At 44.0% G+C, this 23,810-nt stretch overlaps 1 protein-coding gene across 3 annotated transcripts in view; it reads left to right on the top strand.

The window, feature by feature from the left end:
* Positions 1-22,384, top strand: part of Slc10a7 (solute carrier family 10 member 7) — a 167,965-nt gene extending 145,581 nt beyond the window's left edge. For all 3 annotated transcript variants that reach the window (XM_070022167.1, XM_070022166.1, XM_070022165.1), the window contains 3 exons: positions 1,043-1,116; positions 17,799-17,944; positions 19,672-22,384. In XM_070022167.1, the coding sequence (XP_069878268.1) occupies positions 1,043-1,116; positions 17,799-17,944; positions 19,672-19,701 (250 nt within the window). In that variant the 3' untranslated portion in view covers positions 19,702-22,384. The remainder of the gene's footprint in view (positions 1-1,042; positions 1,117-17,798; positions 17,945-19,671) is intronic.
* Positions 22,385-23,810: the final 1,426 nt, after the last annotated feature.

Genomic DNA, 23,810 nt, shown 5'->3' with positions numbered 1-23,810 from the left:
AGTCATCCCAATTTACATAAGATGAGCAGAGTGCTTTGTTTTTCTGTGTACGGTCATGACCTGGCTCCACGAAGCCATTCTCCACAGATTATGGCTGAGTACCAGTGACTGGCCAAGATAGCTGCCCTCACTCATGAACTGCTGCCATCTTTTTGGTGTTCTTATTATACTTTCTTCCTAAGAAAGCAAACTGAACTCCTTAGTGTGGGGCAAACTACTTGAGCTGTATGACCAGCTGTGCTTCGGGTTCCCTTTTTACATAGAGCAAGGCAATGATGCTATCTCCTGCTAAGGCTGCTGGGAGCCCATCCCAACACATAATTGGTTTTGATGAAAAATTTTTGATCCTTAATCTAGTGTAGAATAATAGTAGGACATAATAGTTAGGAGCATTAGTACACTAGATCTGTCATTTACCAGCAGTGGGACTTAAATAAGCTACATAGCTTCTGTGTGCCTCCATTTTCCCATTGATAAATAGAGGTATCATGTTGCCTACCTTTAGGGCTTATTGTCTTTACTCCCACGTGAAGATCTTTGACAAGTTTTGATGTTCTCCCCCCGCCCCACACTTCCCACGCGCCAATAACTGCTTAAAAAATCACCAGGCACCAGTGGCTCATACCTGTAATCCTAGGTACTCTGGAGGCTGAGATCTGAGTATTGTGGCTGGAAGCCAGCCTGGGCAAGAAAATCCATGAGACTCTAATCTCCAATAAACTATTCAGAAAAAGCCAGAATTAGCTCTGTGGCTCAAGTGGTAGAGCACTAGCCTTGAGTACAAAGAGACTCAGGAACAGTGCCCAGGCCCTGAGTTGAAGCCCAGGGACCAAGAAAAAGAAAAGATGAGGACTCAGAGTGATCTCTAAACAATGAAGTCAGATATATGACTTCATACATCATCCGTTTCAGTCTAGAATAACTTCCACCCCTGGAATTGATGTAAAGGATGTTCGCATGAAGATGGGTACTGCAGTTGATTTAGAATAAGTTACATTGTCTTTTCCCACAGGTATTAACAAATAACTTTTTTTGACCCTAGGAATAACTCGGGCTTCACAGCAGCAGATACAGTGGCTATCATCTTCTGTTCTACACACAAATCCCTTACGTTGGGTAAGTGATTCGCCGAGTTCAAAGCCATATATTACCTGCTAGAGTAAAATCTGGGAAACACACAGAACTCTTCAGGTTAAATGAAATGGGATGCTGTTGGTTCTGTTAGACAAACAACACTACCAAAGTAAGGAAGGATCCTGGTTTAGAAACACTATTCTTCCTTCAATCTCTGAGGGCCTAACTCTAATGCTTTCAGATTTAGCTTAATTTATAACCATGCTTTTCAGTTCTCATAAAAGACAACCAGTACAGAATGTTAACTCTAGAACTGGGATGGGGTGGGAATGAGGTGTCAGGAACTAGCCTCAGTTTCCTTAGCTTTCAGTTTAAGGGATTTCTTTCTTCCCTTCCTTCCTTCCTTCCTTCCTTCCTTCCTTCCTTCCTTCCTTCCTTCCTTCCTTCCTTCCTTCCTTCCTTCCTTCCTTCCTTCTTTCTCTTTCTCTTTTTCTTTTTCTTTTTCTTTTTCTTTTGTGCCAGTCCTGGGGCTTGAACTCAGAACCTGGGTGCTATTCCTGGACTTTTTTGATCAAGCAAGCTCTCTACCACATGAGCCATAGCTCCGCTTCTGGCCTTTTAGTAATTAATTAGAGATTAGAGTCTCAGGGACTTTCTTGCCCTGGCAGACTTCGAACCACAATCCTCATATCTCAGCCTCCTGAGTAGCTGGCTTACAGTAGTGAGTCGCTAGTACCCAGGGGGAATTTCATTTCTATCTTGAACATTCTGTTTTGTCGTCTCTATGGAAGCACTCAGAAAATAACCTCCCCTCCCTGCTTATCTCAAAGAGGTCACTGTCATTCTTTATTCTTCATTGACCAGAGAGTACTTGGGTATGATTACCAGGTGGGTTTGTTAAGCACTATACTTTTACTGTGTCCATTTTCACAAGATCCAACCCATGTCTCCCTGTTGTGGTGGCCTGATAGCACAGGCAGTGAGGCTGTGTCTTCACAGTGACCTGACCTGCAGGCCAGTGCATTATCTAATGGAAATGCTAGTCTCCTGGAGTTAGAGCAACACAGCACCGACCTAGTGTGAAGAAATCATATTCTGAAAAATAGGGGGAAATTTCAGATAATATCTGTCAGCATGATCCTTTCTTCTCACACAAAGATGAACTAGAATGGATTATCATACAGCTATTTGGCACTTGAAAAATATATCTTCCTCTTTGGAAATAACCAATAGAATGTTTCATCTCGTGATCTTCCCCTCCCCCACCACACACATCTCAAATGGAATACACAGAGTAAAACATCAAATACCGTTCATCGTCACCTTTAGTACTTCCATTTGAGAATAAATGGTTGTAGGCCCAGTGGTGCCCCTGTAACTAATGAAGCAAGGATGGAAACCCTTGCTTGAGAAGCTTCCTGAATATTCCTTTGGATCTATACCTTAGGTTTATTTTATTGTTCTCGCTTTTCCCCCTGTCTCAATCTCTTCTATGTTACTTGCGTCTACACACATGCTGAATTTGATTCATTGCTTTTATTAGAGTCTTTGCCATTGATTGATTAGTCCTCCGTATTAGTACTTTTTCTATTGATTGATTGCAGATGAAGTGACTATTTGACCTTTAATTATGAGGCTTCCTATTGAAAATGACAGTGAGCTATGGCTTCACATAATACGTCTGGAAAGCCTGACGTGATGCCATTCCCTGGAGTTCGTTCAGCAAGAGAGAGAAGGCCTGAAGGAAGTGCAGGCCCACCGCTGGCCTTCCTCTGAAACAATGCTACAGGGCTTGTTTGCTGCTGCCCTCCTTTAGTTCCCAAAGCAGGGCAGAAGAAGGTTCATATTTTGTCAAGAGGGGATCCCTGACCATAGGCTGCCATGTGAACCATGAGCTCTTCCAAATTACCCTCTAGTTTGATCGTGATATTTATGTACTACCGAGATGATGTTTTACATAGGAGGGATTGAAGATCAGCTTGTACTCTAGTTGAGAATGGCTCAGTGCACAACTCAGCAAGAAAGGAATTAGGTCTTAGATACTGGTATTTTACTTTTTATTTATCTTTTTCTTTTGAGTATTCGGATCACTTTGCTTTTTCAATATCTGTTTCAAAAAAAGTTATCGCTACATCTAGGAAAAAACATTTCAGAATATTCGAGGTCTTTCATTCAGATATATATTTACATTAATTTTTAATGTGTTTAAGTAGCAAAATGAAAGTACATATCTGAGTGTGGTAGCTATTGGCAGTTAAAAATGATGGTCCCAAATTTCTCGTATTTGCAAAAGCTCTCTGAATTAAACACATGCTACTTAAGTTTTAAGTTTTATGATCCAGCATATATCTTGCCCTTTACAGACACTGTGTACAAAACCGTATCAAGGCAGCTGTTCCTCAAGTTGTTGATGCTTCATTATGGGTCTATTATGACCAAAAACAAGCTGATGGAGGATAGCTTTCTGATAGACACAGGGTTTAGGAAAGAGTGGGAGAACACCTGTCTGATTCTAGTGTGGACCCAGGTTCCAGTTTTCCCACCAAAAGCTGGAACTTAATGCTGTAACTTGTTTCCCAATCCATACTGAGAACAGAGTGGCACTTGACCGTTTTTTCCAGTTTTACCTTTCTGTAAGAGGACACTTCCCTAACCAAGTGGGAAGGAACGGAGTTCTAAATGGAATGGTTATGTAACCCCCTTGGCAGGGTCACAAAGGAGGACTTCTTCAGAGGGTGGAGACCGCTCACGCCCTCCAAACTTTTCCTTTCCTAGTGTAATCAGAAGCTTTTCAAGAAAAGAAGACCTGTACCTCGGACTGAAAACACTCTATTATTTATGTTCTATTTTATAATTAAGTTATTAAGTGTAAAAATAATCAAAATTTACTTGGGGTTTATCAACTTTTAACTGAACTAAATGTAACATTTTACGTTGCTGGTATCCTTTTTCCCCCAACACTTATTTGAGATTTCCACTTGACACATACACATGATTTTAACAGAACTACCCTGTAATTCTGCACCACACTCTGTAAAGCACATAATCTGTGTTGCCTGAACAACCTTCAGTGATTACCAAATCAATAGGATCTTAATTTTATATGAAGAAATGAAAACAGAAAAATGTTAATTTATACTAGATCGTATAACAGAGACTGGACACCAGGCCATTTGTCTTCCAGAGGTACAAATGATTACAGGAAAGGGAAGTACTTCAAATACCAGAAAGCACTGCATTGTTTCCAAACGCTGTAAATGTGAGATCTTGGCATGGATTTAGATCATTTAAATTCTTTCACAATACATTGCTACTTACATTGTAGTTTCAGAATACTTAACATCTATAGTTGTTCCCATAAACATATTTTATGTGATCCAATTATAAACTGGGACTCATACCTTTCATTTTCTTCATTATAACTAAAAAGATACATCTTTGTTTAAAGTGGGTCTTGGTGAGTTAGCCTTCATCTCATGAGGCACTCCTGTCTGTCCTTCATTCCTGCCAACTAAGAGCCCCAGTACTCTGACAACAGGCTGTTCTGATGGAAATAGAAATCCAGAGTAAAGACAGAAAATAAAGTCATTGGAGGATAGCCACAAATATATTCTTGTCCTGCAGTTCGCTTCTACTTATAGTTCTGGAAGGAATGGCAGTATGGAGGCTCTGCCACTTGACAGACTCTTAAAGATACCACTGAAAATAGGGATTACTACCCGCTACAGAAAAGTAAAGGCATGTCTGTCGTATCATGCTATTTTCTGAACCAATAAAGAAGTGAAGAGACATATCTGCTCAAACCAGGAGAAGATAATGCTCCTTAAAGGTTGCTGGGTACTTTTGTTTTGCATTTTTGCTTTTGAATTTGATGTCCGAAAGTCATTGCTAGCATATCTAGATATTGTGATCAAAATTTAGGGTGACCCCTAAGGCTCTAAGTAGCAAGTATGAGATTAAAGATAATAAGAATTCTATAGAATGTTCTGGCCTGACCCTCCAGCAAAATTCATCCTAAGAATAGGCCAGATGTCAGCCCGGAAGATTGGGACCCTGAGGCCCCACACCTCTCCTCAGTTTTCCATCGAGGACTGCCAGATGTTTCAACCATTTGCAGATGCATTCTCCCATAGGATTTTGGTGCTCACTTGATGGATCATCTCCCAAAATCTAAAAGCATGTTCTACCTTCCTCATACAGTTACCTTGTGGACTTCCTTCTATTGTATCTACATTCAACTGCAATCAAAATTTCTGATTTAAAAAGAAAGAGCCAAATTATGAGAGTAGTTCTTGAGTGTAGTAATATGTTTACTTTCATTTCGAATATTGTTTTACCCAAGTTAAACAATAGAGTTCTGTACCTTTTCTTGATATATTCTACATGGTTACAGTAGTAATAAAACCAGGGCTAATGCTAATTGAGCATTTAATAGGCAAGCATGGTGGTATAAGCACTTGTTCCATGAAGTAATTTACTTCAAAATACTTTGGTGTTGACAGGGTGGAATTATGTATGTACTAGTCAGGGTAGACTTAAGCACCAGGGACAGCCAGTTGCTCTAGTGGAAAATTCTCACTTGAAGTATTCAGCTGCTGTGTTACAGAAAGGGAACACTCCAGGGGCAGCTACAATTACTTTTGTTATCTATCTCTCTATCACCTAGAGACCTTCCTGATTAGCATAATGAATTCAGAAACAGATTTTGATTGGTGAGATTCCTGACTTGTTATTTGGCATGATAAATGTTGTAAGTGGGTTCTCATTGATCTGCCTAAAAAACTTAAGAAAGAAAAGAATCTAGCCACCTACTGGTGGCTCAGCCTGTAATCCTAACTATTCACAAGAAAGATCTGAGGAACTCAGTTCAAAGCCAGCCCTGGCAGGAAAATCAATGAGTCTGTTATCTTCACTTAGTCACCCAAAAACTGGAAGTGTCACTGTGGCTCAAAGTGGTAGAGTGCTAACCTTGTGTGAAAGAGCTCAGGGACAGTGCCAAGGCCCTGAGTTCAAGCCCACAGCTAGCAAAAAAAGAAAAGCAAAGAATCTAGCCAGTGCCATAAATAGCCTGTATTTGAGTCCTCAAGGATTAGCCAAAGGCTTGATCTCTGGGGTTCCTGTCCAGCTCAGCTGTGGCCACCAGCAACTGCCTGAAAGGATCACTAGTTCTGCTGTGGCATGTAGCTGAGCCTCAGAGATCTCACACACAAGGTGCTGTACTATCCAGAAAGTCAGAGCTGGGGCTGCCATGTTACAAGACAGGTTGTATAAGCTGTTTTCTCCTTAGTTACAAATACTGGACTTAAACATACCTAGATGGAACCAGGTGCTGGTGGCTCACACATGTAACTCTAGCTACTCAGGAGGCTGAGATCTGAGGATCGTGGTTTAAAGTCAGCCTGGGCAGAAAAGTCCACGAGACTCTTATCTCCAATAAATTACTCAGAAAAAGTTGGAAGTGGCTCTGTATCTGTAGAGTACTAGCCTTGAACAAAAGAAGCTCCAGGACAGTGCCTAGGCCCTGAGTTTAAGCCCTAAGACCAGCACAACAACAACAAAAACCTCGATGGGGTCAGCTTTCTTCCACTCAAATCTGCTGACCAGGTTGTAGAGGGGTAGGTAACCATCACACCTGCCGCCGCCCCCCCCCCCCCCCCAGCATCTTTTGACCACTACACATTATCTGTCTGGCTTGGTGTCAGACTTCCCAGAAAGACTGCATACATACACCAGCTCACATGACACCCACAGTCACTGTCCCAGATAAGGAAAGTGAGGTTCAAAGTGACGAATAGCTTGCCTGGCCACATAACCCCAAGTGGCAAGCCCAGAACCCAGGGATAGGCCTGACTGAGAGCCACTGTGCTGAACCTCTGAGAGCTCCGCACAAATCCGTGCTCAGAGCCAGCCCTGCACTGGCTACACCAGGCCTCATCTGCGTGACTTCTAGGACTCCAGGAGCCAGTAGCTCACAACTGTAATCCTAGCTACTTGTGAAGACAAGCCTGGGATGATTATGCTTCTGTACCAAACAAGGCAGACCAAGTGTAGAAACCCCTCCCCTCAATGGAGTGCTGGTTGCGTGGCAAATGCCTGACATCCCAGCAGTAACTGGAAATGATCAGTAAGTGGATCACGGCCTAGGCACAGTCCTCGAAAGCAAGACTCTGTCATAAAAATAACCAGCCCAGAAAGAGGCTGGAGGCACAGTTCAGAATACAACCTGGCATGCACAAGGCTCCTAGTTCAAACCCCAGCACAACCTAAGAATAATTATTATTATTATTTTCAGACTTTGAGAGCAGAGATGTAGCTCAGTGGTAGAGGTTTTGCCTAGCATTTGGAAGGCCCTAGATTCCATCCCCAGGACCACCAAAAAACGATTGTAAGTTTTGAAAGGTTTATATATTTAGCATCTTTATGTATGGATACCACAAAACTAGAATTTCCATAAAGGCTATGGGTAAAATTAAAAGCTTCTCTAACATCATTTCAGAATGCATGCCATTTGAAAGTTATCCTTATATAAAACCCTTTATAGAAGGAAGTGTGTGTGTGTGTGTGTGTGTGTGTGTGAAAGAGAGAGAGAGAGAGAGAGAGAGAGAGAGAGAGAGAGAGATTTTCCAAAAATCTACCAGTTAGTAGATACTTGGGGAAGTTTTTAAAAGAGACTGAAGATGGGGCCATGACATTCCCCAAATTCAGTTCTGAAAGGGACAGCAGACAAATACAATCACAAGCAAGATTTATCAAGAACACTGATAAGCAGAGAAGGTCGCGCTGGCCTGGCAGGATCCCAGTAGGAAGATTGGCTCCCACAGTAGTTACTGTGCCCAGCGCTCTAGATGTGCTTCAGACCAGCTCCAGTTTCAGGGACGAGGGTCTCCCCCGCTCTATCTTGTAGTACTCAGGTTGAGCTAAAAGATGCTGTTTCATGACTTTCCTCATCTAAGAAAAACAACGTTGATGGCCTAATGGCTCTCATTTTGGGGGTGTCTGATCTGTGCCACACCAGGTCTTTCATATGCACTCTCACTTGTGTGCATATTCCTTTGGGATCATTATCTTAAGTTCCTTTTGGTGTGGAAACCAAGGGATTCTAGAGTAAGATCTCCTAACACTGGTGATTTCATCAGGACCCAAACCGAGGTCTCTGCTATCAGAGCCCAGAGCCTGAGCGTTGGGCTGTACCTCAGCGGTGCAGCGCCTTGGCTCTCATCCCCAGCAGCACAAAAACAGACAAGGAAAATAAGCTACATCTCCTTGCTCGCAGCCGCAGTCCTCTGGACGTACACGCCCGCACTGTGCTCGTGTCAGCTGTGTTGCCTGCCATGTCTGAGAGATGGAGCTGGGGACCTGTGACCCGAGTTAGCGCTGCCTGAAGCTGTCGCCCCGCAGGCCAACGCCAGGAGATGTGGGGGGGAAATCCCACATAGTGCACTTCGTCTGTACACCAGATCCTCATCACTACGCGCTGCTTCCTGTCAGTGTTAGAAGCTCTTAACTCAGCTCTATGGTTATTTCAAACTAACTCCCCCACCCCATCCAGTCCAAGTAGCCACAAGGAGATGAACTGTCCATGTTCATGCACCCCAAATCATTCATGTGCACCCACATTCCTGACAGGGAAGTTCTCTAAGAAGTAAAGGAAATAGATTCTGATCTCCCTCCCTCCCTTTCCTTTACCTACCTTCATTCCTTCCTTTCTTCCTTCCTTTTTCCTTCCTTCCTTCTTTCCTTCCTTTTCTTCCTTCTTTCTCTTTTTCTTTCTGTCTTTCTGTCTGTCTTTTTCCTCTCTCACGCTCTCCAGGCCAGCACTCCACTACTGAAGCACCCTCCAGTTGTTTGGGGCACCAGTTATTTTTTAGATCACATCTTGCCCAGGCCCATGTCTTGAATGACAGTCTGCCTGTTTTAGCCTTCCGATTGTTGGTGGGATGACAGGTGTGTGTCACCATGTCCAGCTTCTCTTTCTAGAGACGGAATCTTGAGAACATTGCCAGCCAGGCTGGCTTGAACGCACAGTCCCCCTGATTTCACCCTTCCATGTAACTAGTGTGGCAGGCAGGCACCACAGTACCCCAGCTCTGGGTTGAGAAGGGAGCATGTGAACTTCTCAGCTCAGGCTGGCATCAAGCCATGATCCTCCTGTTCTTAGCCACCCAAGAAAGTAGGATTACAGGCATGAGCCATCATACCCAGCTTCTTGTCCTTTCTGATGAGGTTATAGCCTTGTCCAAGGGAGCCAACAATAGCCCATTTCCCAGGACTTCCTGTTCCCGTGCACTGGCAGTCACTTATGGAGGGGTTTATTTATTATCTTTATTAATATTTAGAAAGTTTGCCTCCAGCAGTACTAAAATGCGCATCACAGAACACTTGTTTACTGTGTTTGAAGTGAAGGATCTTACCCAGGAGATCCCATTCACTTGAAGTTATAGCGCTCCAGCTCAACCGGCGAACAGAGATGGGTGAATAACAACCCTCCTTTCAGAGTTGCATCTCTCCAATTATTTATTTGGTCATGTCTCTTCCCAGAAGTTCTCTTAATTGAGCCAGACACTATAAACCAGGCTGCATGTATTAATGACAGCCAGCACCATGCTTCGTTACACTAAGGGGACAAAAAATGAATCTGCAGCTGCAAAGCAAAGGGGACACACATCCCCTCTTTGTCCTTCTACAGAACTCTAGCCAAAAATTAAAGTCCACTGCCCACTGTGTAAAGCTATGGGGTACCTAGTCGGTTTATAACATGTCACCTTGGGGATGGGGGTAGGAGGAGATAGAAAACTGGACATGACTCATAAGAGGGTTAGACACCAGAAAGCCAGCCCAGGATGGAATGTCATCTGTACCAAAGCATATTCGTGGTACCCTGGGGCCGACAAGCCCCACAGCTGCCTTTGCTGTAGATTTGCTCTAGGGGGCACTAACACAAACATACATTCAAAACATCTACTATGCTCATTTATTCAAACAGTATTCATTCGCTAACTCCTATGTGTCAGACTCTTAAGGCCCCGTGTACACCAGTGAACAAAACTCAGAAAGTCCTTGTTTCGATCTTGTGGTGATAAGCAGATAGAGCCTAGCCTATCCCATGGCAGTGTTGTAGAGAGAAACAATCCAGGAAGGAGAGTCAGGTATCTGCTGGGGCTGGGAAAGCTAAGGCTTAAAGGACTCATTGGATCAAAGCACTGAAGGAAAGAGGAAGAGAAGCTAGACAGAGGGAGGAATGAGACTCCAGCCAGAGGAAACAGTGAAGGCTAAGGACCTGAGGCATCCGTGTGAACGACATGTTGGGGAGAGGGACTAGTATTCAGGGAGCAGAATGAGGAAAGAGCAATGGAACCCGCAAGGTTAAAGGTAAGAGGCCAGGGAACCACAGCACTGGATTGGCTAAGCTTTATTGGTCATTGTGAGGACTCGTCTTTTCATCAGTGTGACAAAATCACACGTCCCAGATTGGCCAGAGTCTCTGTGGCTGTGCTGATGGGCGGTAGGTAGGTGCATTGGGAAAATCAGAAAGAGAAGTGAAGGCTTTGATCCCTACAGGAGCTCAGGGTGGTTTATTCCAGGGGTGAGGGGTGAGAAGCTTGGGTTACAGAAAAGTGGGATAGGTCTTTTTGAGAGATGGGCCTAAGGATAAAGAACTCTGGGTTTTCACTTCCCCCAGTCAAATCTGTCTTGTTCTTAGGTGTCAAAAGACATCTCATCTATGACCTTCCTTCATTATAAACACAAGACAATCAAGAAGAGTCCTGCCAGGAAATGATTCAAGGCCATGTAGACACACAAACACACACACACACACACACACACAAACTGTCTTTAAGATAATCCATGTGAATTTGAGTCACTGCTTGTTTATATTTATGGCTGGAGCTGCCCACTGCGGATCGTCAGCATTCTAGGGAAATAGGAGTTTAGGTGGCGATGGTGTCCACAGAACCAGTGAAACCAACACCACGCCAGCAGTTCTTCTACACCTCAGGCTTGAAAAGTTCAAGTGCTTTTCTTTAGCAGTAGAAAACCACTTCTAAAAAAACAATCATAGGAAACAAGACAGGCTTTCCAGTGTTCGTCAGATGGTCCCTGGTCTCTGCTAGTGACCATGTTAAATATATTCTCGTGACCTTGTGTTATTTTTCTCCTATGAAGTGCTCGTTCTATTTTTGATGTTTTCACATCCTGTGAGTGTGAATGTTAGCCAGATTTTCTCTGTACAAGACAAGCAGCTCTTCCCTCTGCCTAGAAAAGGAAGAAAGTGACATGACCACTTCCTGCGCGCGCCATCTCTGCAAACATGGCGGCCCCTCCTGGAAGCCACAGCTAGGAGTTGAAGGAAGCCTTTCTGGCTCAGATCTTGAATTCATTCTGAAATTCCCTGTTTGCTAATTATAACAACAGCACTGTCAGACAGGTGAGGGTGTACCTCATCTTCTGAGGCAGAACCTTCCATTGATAGAGTTAAATGTTTCATTGGAAGCATCTGGTGAACCGGCCCAGGCCACTCATTAAACATCTTTTCCAATCAGAACATACCATTCAGAGATAACACCAGCTGCTCATTTGGGTCTTTTCTTGCATCTTTATTTACATAAAACTTTCAGCCCAGGTAATTAAAGGCTGAAACACAGTCTTTAATTTTCCTAATGGGCTGAAAAGGGTCCTCAATCCAGACTCAAAGTGGGTCAAGGCTGCCAGGCATAAGCATCTTTGTTCCATTCCATTCTTTCTGGAAGAAGTAGTTTCCCTAAGTTGCCACCCTCCCACAGTCTATGTTGCTTTTACCCAATGTCACTATCCTGGGGAGTAAGTTCTAGAACAGACACCCAATCCTGCTGTCTGTGTCCGGAAAATAAAACATTGCCATCTGCAAGATGGGGATACTAATAGTGGTTGTACTCATGTTTCCTTTCTACTTCCTAAGAGGCTCTACGGAAATGTTTTACTTGCCAGGCTTTGGAAGGTTCCAGAATGATTTGGGGAAAGTCCTAGCATAGCCCGAATGAGAACCAGAATGGGCCCTGCAGGCCAGGCATCACTTACTTCAAGGCCTCTATTGGGCAGCAAGCTCTGCCGTACCTATGAGCCTGGAAGTGGTGGCCTTTCTTTATATGCCCCCGAAAATAACCAGACTTCTCCCAGAGCCAATTTTGCCCCACAATGTTTGTTTGCTTGCTTGCTTGCTTGTTTGTTTCTAATGAGCAGTGTAGCCTTCTTTGCCGGTCCTGTGCCATGATGTCGCTGGGTGGAGTTGTGGTCTCCCTGGCCTTGGCGTGGTGCCCTTCGAATTCTCTCCCCGACTGATGAGAAGGAGCATTTGCTGCATGAGGACAGGCATTTCTGCCCACGTATTGCCTCCACCTCGAAGAGTGCCTGGCACATAGCCGTAGATGGGGACTCCTTGTAGTGCAAATGTTATGTACCTTCTCACTCTTGATCTGTAAAACAGCAACAACAGCACTATAAAATAGGTCCAGTTCACTAATGTGAAAACTGAGTTCAAATATGACCCAACCCAGGACACACAGGATAGCAGATGTGGGATGCCAACCCAGAACTGGCTCGGTTTCTTGAGTTTTGTTTTTTTTTTCTTTAGTGCTAGTCCTGGGCCTTGAACTCTGAGCCTGGGCACTGTCCCTGAGCTTTTGTGCTTAAGACTAGTGCTCTACTACTTGAGCTACAGCTCCACTTCCAGATTTTTGGTGATTAATTGGAGATAATGTGTCATGGACTAGCCTGCCTGAGCTGGCCTCAAACCATAGTCCTTAGATGTCAGCCTCCTGGGATTATAGTCCAGGCTCAGTCCCAGGTTCTTCACATTCCAGGTTCAGCCTATGTAGGTCACTGATGCAATAAACAATAAATCCTTGCATGAAACAATCTCTTGTTACTGAAAATTAGCTTGCTTTAGGATAAATCGAAAGCCCATTCTAACCAATTTCCAAAATCATGGTTGTACTTTATCATGGCACATTTCATGCTCTAGAAACTGCATAGAATTGCCCCTTTGTGTATTTCGTCTTTGAGATAAATTAGTGCCACTGAGTTTGGCTTTCTATGACTAGACTGTCTCTGCAGAGAGTGGGGAAGGAGGGGTTTTGTGCACATGGCTATGTGTGGTGGGTAAGGGGGTCACAGGAATCAGTGTTTAGCCGTGTCTGAAAGAATAACTGTGATCCTTAAACACCGACTGGCTTGAATTTCACTTGAAGAGACTCTACCGTGATGAGCTTTCAAAGCAAACACTGGCTTTTCTGAGGGATTCACTGAGAAGGAAGAGACGGAATTCAAATAGCCGTGGGTAGGACATTTGGGTGGTAAACTTATGGATGTTTCTAACGAAGAACAGACTAAACAAAAGTGGAAAGTCACCATGACAACTGAAGAGAGAAGCAACTGGATGCCAGATTTACCGCAGCTCCCTCCAGAACTCAGTGAGACCAGGAGAGCGCGTTTAAATGGAAAACAAGTCATGTGAATTCAGGCGAATGAGTTTTTGAAAGACAGGAAATGATCCAGGTGATTGGAGGGTATATCGGCTCTTAGCTAAGTGGGGAAAGTCGGGGTAATATTAGACTCCCAGAGACATACGTATTTCCTCAACACTTAACTCCATACTCTAATACTTATTTCAGATTTTGTGCTCATAATCTAATTTCTTTCCTTTCTGCCATATCAAATATATTTTTCCTATGTAATATATTCATCTCCCAGAGGGGTGCGTAGGAATACTTTCTCTTTCAAGTCCAGTGAAATTGGTATTTGTTCTAAATATTCTGTCTCAACACAGGAAACCATAACACTTATTTTTCTGTCATCAGTCATTTCTGTATTGTGCACCAACCATATGCTTAAATGCTATAGACCTTCAGGGGAACTAAAGCCTACACTAAAGCAAATAACAGTGACATAAATCAAGGATTTAAGGTACATGAAGTACATGAGAAGAATTTCTTCATCCTTCAAAAGCCAAATCAGTAAGAACTAAGGCCACCTTCATGGTGGAGAAAGATATAAAAGTGGGCCTTGATGATCCATCCGGTAGGCATAGACTCTTGAAGAAAGGAGGAGCTTCGAAGGTGGGGCCTGGCTGTTCTAGACTGCCAGGCCTGAGGCAGGGCAGCAGTGGACCCTTGCAGTTTGGCTGATGAGTAAAAGCAGCGGTAGTAGGGTCCAGTGCTCAGCCACAACCTACCACACATGAGTTACTCAGGTTCATCACCCACCCTACACTTCAGTCTCCGTCATCTCTAAACCACTTCCAAAGCTGTCTGTAAGGATTGGGATCGTGTCGACTAAGTGTGTAGCATACGGTAGCACTTACACAATGGAATGGTGATAGTTGTCTTTTTTTTTTTTTTTAACCCAAAGTTTGAGTAGGTGGAGGATTTGATGAATGGTTCCTAGAAAGTCATTGCCGCTCTTGGGCAGGGCAGTGGCTTTAATTAATGTGGGGCTGGAGAAGATGAATCTGGCTGTGGTTTGTAGGATTGATGAGGGGAAGAGTCTGAAGACAGGGCGTTACCTCGGAGGCTGGACGCAGGATCTTGGCTTGGTTTTATGAGGAATCACATTAAGAAGATGACAGTGAAAACTGAGTATGAGAGAGAAAGGCAAAGAAAGGGAGACCAGACAGAGCATGGTGACTTCATCTAAGGGCACACACAGCAGGGTTTGTCCGAGATGTTCTCATACTTTGAGACTGGACAGGCCACGTGTGCAGCAGACGTTTCTGGTGTGCTCAGACAAGAGCTACCAGAACACAGCACCCCGAGCCCGGGTGCCTGGACTGTTTTTCTCCTTATAGCTAGATCTTAGATCAACAACCGACAGATGGAAGACGCTCAGTAAGCTTTATGAATAGCTGAATGAATGAGGGGCCAGAATGTGGTGCACCTGTAGGTACCGTAAGAGAGCTCTGAGCAGTGATCTAAAGTGGATAATTATTATATTGAGAACAGCAGAGCAGCCGTCATTGAAGGGTCAGCAAAAGCCCATATTTAATCTGGAGAGAAAAAAAATGTCTGTTTCTCAAAATAAAAAACTGTGTCCATCCAACAGAAAGTAGTAATTCTTGAAACTTTTGAACACATACGAAGGGAATTCCGAGGACATAAAATAAACATATTTAAATGGAGGGGGTGCTGGGTGGGGCGGGGGGGGCGGCTGGCAGCTCTCGTCTTGGTCCGTATTGTTTTATCCCTCCCATCCTGGGCATAGGATAAAAGCACAGCCCTGCCTGCTTGTTAGTAGAAGAAAGCCCTTACTTGAAGCTCCTACTTGGCAGATGTCAGTTGAAAGCTGTGCTTATGGAATATGCCGCGATGTCAAACTCTGTTGGGTAATTTTAGACGAATGTGTCATGTGTGACATGGAAATATGGCTTGCTGTACATTAGTGATTTCCCAAGTGTTCGGATGAGGTAGTGATGTGCGGAGAAAGTGCTCTTCATCTATCCACACAGTGTTCTTGTAGAGCAAGGGGGAATGCTTTTGGTGGAAATTACTTTAGTCAGAAAAAGAATCCATTTACAATCTGCGCCTTCTAACATCTCTCAGACAATGCATTGTATTAAAGAGGCATTTTTTGATTAATGTTTTATAAACATTTTTCAGCATGACAGCTTAAAGTCCCTGTAAAATTGTAAATGCGCGCATAGTGTTCACTTCCATAAAGTCAAATGCCATCTCATAAAGTCTCGTTGAATCCTGTCAAGCATGGTGACACACTCAGTACCTGGGAGCATTAAAATTAATTTGCTTCATTTATATTACTTCAGTGATGGCAAGATGAAAAGAATCCTACATTTCAATTTTACTTTATGAAGAAAACTCTAGGAAGTTTGTTGGGTTTTTAAATTATTGCTATTACTTTTTCTTGAATTAACAAATGTTAAGTTTTTTTTTAAAAATGGCATGATAGTCTCCATAGTAACTTCATGATGGAATCTGGGGGAAAAATGTGACACAGATCCACTCACTCATCCCGCCCCCTCCGAGCACCTGCTGTCTGCTGGAGGGTGAAGAAGGCTTCCAACCCAAGGAGCTCGCACCTTGGCAGTGCCGCAAGGCTGGCGTGGGTCTGCATGGCATAGAAAGACCTGACAGGCAAGCCTCGAGACTTCAGGACCGCTTCCCAGGTGAAGCAGCCAGAAAGCAGAGGCCACAGGACACGCAGGAGGCCCAGTGCAGTGCACACCCACCTTAATCCCAGCTGTCTGGAAGGCAGGCTGACATGCTTTGATGTCAGCCTGGCACAATAACTTCCTGTCTCAACAAACAAGCCAGGCACAGCGACACATACCTGCCATCCAGGCTACATAGGCTGCAGAGGTAGGAGGATCATGGTGAAGCCAGATTCAGGCAAAACCTCAAGAATATAGAGAGAGAGAGATGATATGGGAGACTGAAAAGCAAGTAGCCAGGAACTACATTTTGCATAAAGGTTTGACATGTATTCAGTGGTAACAGTAATTGATAAGGCTGAGTCTTATTTGCTGTGTTATTTTTAAAGTTATTTCTGTGCCATCATCTGGCATGCCTAGGAATTTGGGTCCTTCTCAGAGGCCAGAAGAAAAAAGGAGGAAAGAAGGACAGGAGGGAGGGAGGAAAGGAAGGAGGAGGAGGAGGAGAGCTGAGCTCCTAAGGCTCTTAGTTGAAAAAGCTGACATATGTACACTGCAATTCTGAAGAGTGTAGCTATATTAAAACAATTGGTAATAACCGTTAAACGGCTGGTGTCTGAATTGTGTTAGCTGTAGAAGCTCAGAAAGTCTCCTGCATTACAGCTGCTTAGCAAGTGTACCACCAAGCGAACTGCACACCTGCTCCATGCCGGTAGTGGTGGAAGTGTGTGGGTTTCCCCACGTGTTCCTTGTTAAGACTCACGCTGTGCGGTGGAAGTGTCCGGCACTAACTTGACATTCCATTACCAGAGTTGCTTGAGTTTTGCTTGGTGCTGATAAAGCACTTTGGGATCCTTGGCTACAAAAAGGAACATGCAGAGTGTGGCTTGGTGGTAGAGTGTGTGCGTGTTAGCACGGGTGAGGTTGTGGCTTCAATCCCAGGAGAGAGAGAGAAAAAGAGAGAGAGAGAGAGGGAAAACGCTCAATGGATGGATGGATGGACTGACAGAAGGGGAGGAGGGAAAGGAGTTTGTAAGGGAGAGAGAATGGAGGGGGAAGGGAGAAAGAAAGGGAAGGGGAAAGACAGAGAGAGTGAAGGAGGGCGGGAAAGACAGCAGGGAAACATGCAGAACTTTCATTCAGCCAACAGCATACCATGTAATTACGCTCATGCATCCTTTCAACACCAAATAATGAGCTGCACACCTTTGACCTGACTCCAGATAGGCGTCCCTACAAACCAACAGACTGTCTTGACTGAGCAGGAAGAGATCCGTTTTTCACCTCCATTTGCCACATTTCCCAGCCTTCTTAAAGAAACCTCATGACAGTCTTTCCTCCTCCCCAGCATGGGCCAGGTGGTAATCTGTGGTTACTCCCGGCCAGCCACCTCCTCTGTTCTAGTGAGAGCTCAGAGCGTCAGGGAGTGGAAGGGAGGTGGGAAGGTTTGTTGACTCATCTGAGTCCCTCAAGGTCTATGAATTCACACAAGGAAACACAATCCTTATTCCAGAGTTCTGTTTTCACTGGAACATGTCTCTCATCTGGTGAATTGGCCCCTAGGTGTTCTGTCTTGTCTGTTTGACAGGAATTCCAATGCTGAAGATCGTATTCGCAGGCCATGAGCATCTCTCCTTGATCTCTGTGCCTCTGCTCATCTACCATCCAGCCCAGATCCTCCTGGGAAGCGTGCTGGTGCCAACAATCAAGTCTTGGATGGTATCACGGCAGAAGGTGAGACTAGAAAGGATTAGATGGATGCAGATTGTTCATTCAATTCGGCTCTAGTTAGCTGACGGTTGCTCTCAAGTACCTATTTTCTTAACTAAATACAAAAATGAGGGTGTATTGTTCCATTCAATTAGAACAGAGAAACTGAGTACTAAATGTTTTAAATTCTTATGAAAGCCAAGTGCACCTAAAATGGAGTGTTAAATGCTTTTAATGCACTCATATTGAAAGGTGTATTGCATAAGGTACTTAAATATGACCATGTTCTTGCATATTCAACTGTGTATTCAAGATGAAGCCAATCTTTCCTCTGTGTTCTGATTTCCTAGGCCTTTCTGAATATTGTAGAGCTTGGATATATCTAGAATTCTAACTTTATGTTCAGTTTCTCAGACACATAATACTTCTTTGTATGGCAAAACTATCAGGGAATTAAAAATTAAAAACTGTGGGCCAGGTGCTGGAGGCTCACACCTACAATCTTAATTTTAAGGAAGCTGAGATCTGAGGATGGAGGTTTGACACCAGCTTAGGCAGGAAAGTCCATGAGGCTCCGATCTCCAATAAACTACCAAAACAACCATAAGCAGAGCTTTGGCTCACATGGTAGAGTACCAGCCTTGAGAAAGAAAAAAAAAAGTACCCAGGCCCTCAGTTCAAACCCCAGGACTAGAACAAAAACAAAATAATAATAATAAAATAATTATTATTAAAATAATAATACAATTAAATAAATAATTAAAGTAGCAAAGGATCTACATGAGGTGCTGCTCCGGGCTCCTGCCCTCCCACCCAAAGCTAACACAGGAGAAGAGTTAGCTTAGTGTCTTCTTCTGTCTTTCGCTATTCATCTTGTGTGCTTTTATATCCATGCTTATATTTATCCACATGCATTGCATGGCTGCTCAAAACTTATATACACAAATTTCAGCAAAGAATGAATAAAGTGGTTTGAAATCCTAACACTCTTATCGGTAACATGCAGCATAGGAAACAGAAAATTAGAGTAAGTTCTTCTACACATCTCAAAGCTCCGGGATTTATTCTACAGAGCAATAGGCATTTCTGAAAGGGGAGCCTAAGTTGGACGTAAACATGTGGAGTCCATGCTGAGTGTATCCCGGAGTCCCTCTCCCCCTCTCTGCAGATACAAGTAATGAGACCAGGGGGCCACTGCCCCGTGCCAGGCAGAACTGTGCTAATGGCCAGGCCAGGCCACGGGGTGGGGTGGGGAGGGGAGGGGGGTTGACACCTGGCCAGTGATTCTGGTTATATGGTGCATCTGAGTCAGCTTACTACAGCAGATGCCCAAGATAGCTTATAGAGAGGAGAGAGGTCTGCCTTGGCTCCTAGGTTTTGAAGTTTCAGTTCCTGATCAGTTGGCCCTGTTGCTTTTGGTCCTCTGTGGGCCTGGCACCTCATAGTGGAAGCAAAACCACTTATCTCCTGTCTGGGAGGCACAAAAAGAAAAAGAGGGGAACAGTCCTCTTCAAGGACACCAGCAAAGACCTAAAGGCCTCCCGCCCCTTAAAGGCCCCACCGCCTCCCAGTAGCACCAAGCTGCAGCCAGGCCTTTAACGCGTGGAACTTTGGGGCTCTTTCCAGACTGAGACTATAGCAGTGGCTCGCCTCTTCCCTCTAGCAGTGTGAGTCATCTGGCGTTAACTGATGCATTTGCTTTGCTCCTGGGTGTTCTCCGAGTCTGAACGGCGTGTTTTCCTCTCTTGCAGGGAGTGAAGCTGACCAGACCCACGGTGTAGGGCAGGACGCCCACTTTCTGTAGCAGTGTATATATGTACAGGATTGTACGTTGACACAATTCTGAAGACTCGTACTCGTGAATGTTGCTTTGATGCATATTTTATTTTTCTACAGACAAAAAAATTATATACCTGTTTAAGTGCCTTAAAAAAAAATGAACTCCATGAGAACGTTACTTCCAAAACATACTCTGTTGTTTACTGCCAGTGGTGGTAGACTATTTTGGAATTTTTTTCCCTAAATGCAGAAAACACTCATAGGAAAGAAGGAAAAGTTGCGGTGCATTGCCAGCCTTCCTCCGCGAGAGCTACACTTATGTCTGAAATGAGGTCACGCCGTCAGGAAAATGCCCTTTTTGATGACAGTGAAAAATTCCAAAGTCTTAGTCACGCACACTTTGATTCACTGTGTGATTCTCTTCATTTTTTTTTTTCCTACAACTATGACAAGCCTCCTCCCTGGCAACTCAGCGGGGGTCATAAACGGAAGAAGACGCCGACACGCGCGGGCGTCTCTGCCTGCCTTCACTGAGTCATTTTTTTTTAGACATTCCTTCAAGTCGTTTTCACGCAGAAATTCTTCAGTCCCATCATGCAAGACTGTGGTGTGATGTCTTAAATTTATTATAAGCTGCTTCAAAGAAAAGGCCTGATGCTTGAGTCATGAGTGAAGTTTGTGAAATATTGAGGTGAACTACCAGATTTGGGGGGGGGCGTTTATTAATCGCATCTCAATGCTTTTTGCACTCTCTCCCATAACTTCTTTCCTCCTGTCTGCAGCACACGCACACACCTCCTAACGGCCAAATGTGAGCTCGAAAAATGTCCCAGTCAGTTTGCGGCGGCAACAAGGAAGGATAGATTCTTTTCACATTCCACAACTAAGCCAGAATTCCTCTCCTGCGTCACAGATGTGCGGAACCCCTGGCCACAGTGACCCCTCTGTGGACAGGAAGCCACCTGTTACAGCCTTGACTTCTGCACACTTAGGGCCTCTGGGACGGCATGTCCGGAGAACATGACAAATGTTCGCAACCGCTTTTAAAACGTGAACTCGCATTGCTCATGGAGCAGTGGAAAGATAAAGGTCACAGACACAACCAGATGTTACAGATGCGCACTTGGTCTAGCCAGGTAAATGGACACCGAAAATGCAAGACCATTCAGTAACCAAAATGTCAATTATGCTGCGTCCCCAGCAGGACATCGTCCGTCCAGGAAGCATTGCCTATGTGCTTTTTCTGTGGTTGGGAGAATTTTAACTAGACCCAGGTTGAGAATGGGTAATCAGTTGAGTTAGAAAAACAGGTTTTTTTCTATTCACACACCATCCTGTCACTCTGTGTCTCTACATCCTCTGGTGATTTGACACAGTCTTAGCCTCCTGGGTCTCACTGAGGCATGCTGTATCCTCAGCATAGATCTGTTGTTTTGCCCACAAATAGCAACAACAATAATCATACCTGCTAGGCACTGGTGGCTCACACCTGTAATCCTAGCTACTCAGATGGCTGTTTTAAAGCCAGCTTGGGCAGGAGAGTCCATGAGACTCCTATCTCCAGAAGTGGAGCTGTGGCTCAAGTGGTAGAGCACTAACCTTGACCATAACATCTCAGGGACAGCACCCAGGCCCTGAGTTCAAGCCCCAGGATTGGCACCTATATAAATATATACATTATTCCACAGCTTAACAAGCTTATCAGTAGTGTATTTATATCACTGTTACTTCCAGCTTTTGTCTTTTGTTACTTATAACTCATTTCGGTCTTGTGAACTTCAGAAGTTCCACAAGCATTGTAAGTAAGGCTAGTTCCCCGCCATGCAAAAATGTATGAAACAGGCTGTGGTGGACACTGTTAACAAGAAGTATTGTGTCTCCAATGACAGTCATTTTGCCTGGTATTTCTGATGATTACCTCTGGAGCACAGAAAGACTTTTATCTATTGTTCTTTTAAGCTTCTTGATGTTTTGAGGTAAACATGTCTGTCTGTCTGAGCTGTCATAAACAATCTTCCTCCTTTTCTATTTGAATGCTCATTTCCCCTTCAACTTATCTACCTCTATTGCCTAACACCTATAGTAGGTGTAACTATGGGATAAGATTCAACGGAAAACAATGATACAATAACATTTTATCTTTTGCTTTAAAAAAGTGTGTTGTGTTTGCCAATAATCTTCTTTCCATAGTGAGTTTTGACGGCTTTAGTGGTATGTTTATGGCTGTTTCTTTTTTTACACAAATAATGTAGCCTATTTTTTCATAAAGAACAAAAAAAATACAGTAAAATGGGGATTTAGTTCATGCTTTTTGGGATTTAATCATGCAGAGTTTAAAATACTATCTGTGCTATGTATTTGTGTTCTCAAATGTATTTATCAAAAAATACATCAGATATTTATGTTTACTCATTTTTCACCTGTTTTTTTTACAATTATAAAATTTGATTTTTTAAGGGATGATAATGTTGGTCTTTATGACATGTTCTTTAAGTCTTAAATTTTTCTGGATTTTTATGAACATTCTTCCCTATACTGTTTTAAACTAACACACCTCTGGTTCATGTTCAGTGTTTATGCTAAATACCAAATGTTTGCAGAAGGATGGTTAAGTCATGATGTAGATTCTTGATGATGGATGGAAGATGGAAATAATTCTATGATTAAACAAAGAGCTGGTTGAGAGATTGCAAGCAAGTCTGTGGCTTATTTCTGCCCCATTGCCAGTGAATTCCCAGCACTTGCTGCTTTCTTCTCTGTGGACCAAACAGGTATAAAGTCTATCCCCTTCCCCAGTGAGCTTGCCGTACCCCACCACACCGCCATACTCAACGCAGAAATAACCCTTCTTCATTAGAGACAGAGGGCTTACCCCTGCGTCAGGGTGAAGAACCAACGGGGGAACATTCATAAGAGGGACAAAAATGGAGGTGCTTGGGATTTTGCAAGTGAGCAGTTCGAAAGATGAGCCTTGTTCATGCCTTTTCCAAACCCAGTGTTTCTTGGCTGAATGCGCTGCCTTGTGCAGAGTGCCCCATTGCGTGTTCTTGTCTTTTCCATCTTTGACTTAGGAGTGTTCTTTCATCTAGAAGTCTGGCGGAAACCAGGAAGCTTTCCTGCATCCTCAAACCCTCACCTGTTCTGTTCATCCTGTTTCTTGCCGTACCCACGTTTTTATTATGTAGCGTGTTTGTAACATGAACTAGGACCCTACACACATGAGCACGTTGGGAAAGGCTCTTGATGCTTGGCGCTCTGCCTGGCGCTGTCCACAGCCTCGCTGAAAGGTCACTGAAAGGGCGTATCACACCCACGGGACAGATGAGAAAACAGCCGCCGTCTAAGTGGCTGATTCAAAGGACAAAATTAAGAAGAGGAAACACTTTAACCACGAGTAGAGCAAATTTAATGACAGGTGCTCTGAGGAGGAGGGCTGCAAAGGAGATGCTTAATTTCACATTTTACTAGAATCATATGTCAGGAGGTCGTAACGAAGAGAAGACAACGTTCAGCAAGAACTAATGGCAGGACGGCTAAGAGACTTCCGAAGGAAAGGCGCTGCGGGAAAATGCCCAGCACGAACTCAGAACCTGCGAGGTGACTGTTGAGTTGTAGCCACCATCATCATCACCATCATTATCATCATTACACTACCATTATCACCACCACCATCATCACCATCATTATCATCATTACACTACCATTATCACCACCACCATCATCACTATCAGTATCGTCACCAGCAGCACCACCAGCACTAGCAGCAGCAGCAGCAGCAGCATTTTTAAGTTATTGGCAGCTTTTGCCATCCTAAAACATCTGCCTTACCCCCATCCTACTCCACAAGCCACCCCACACCCTTCCAAAAGGAACGCTAAATAAGAATCTGCTTCATAGTGGAGCTGTTGGTCTACAAGACCATGTAGTAAAGGGTTCAACGTGCACGGAGAGATAAGACAGCTCGGCCACTGCACCAGGCCTCTGCACCCCAGCGGCGTCCAGGCCGGGCTGCCCCCCTTCCAGCTCCACCAGGCACAGCTGTAATTTGAGAAACCCCGTCTCTCCCCTTCAGAAGCCCCCGGTGTGCAGCACTTCCAGGAATTCCGGGCTC

The sequence above is a fragment of the Dipodomys merriami genome, unplaced genomic scaffold (genome assembly GCF_024711535.1).
Source record: "Dipodomys merriami isolate MVZ:Mamm:240054 unplaced genomic scaffold, mDipMer1.0.p SCAF_15, whole genome shotgun sequence".
Lineage (NCBI taxonomy): Eukaryota > Metazoa > Chordata > Mammalia > Rodentia > Heteromyidae > Dipodomys > Dipodomys merriami.
Note: the sequence above shows the minus strand (reverse complement) of the source record. Positions and strands in the feature narration are given on the sequence as shown.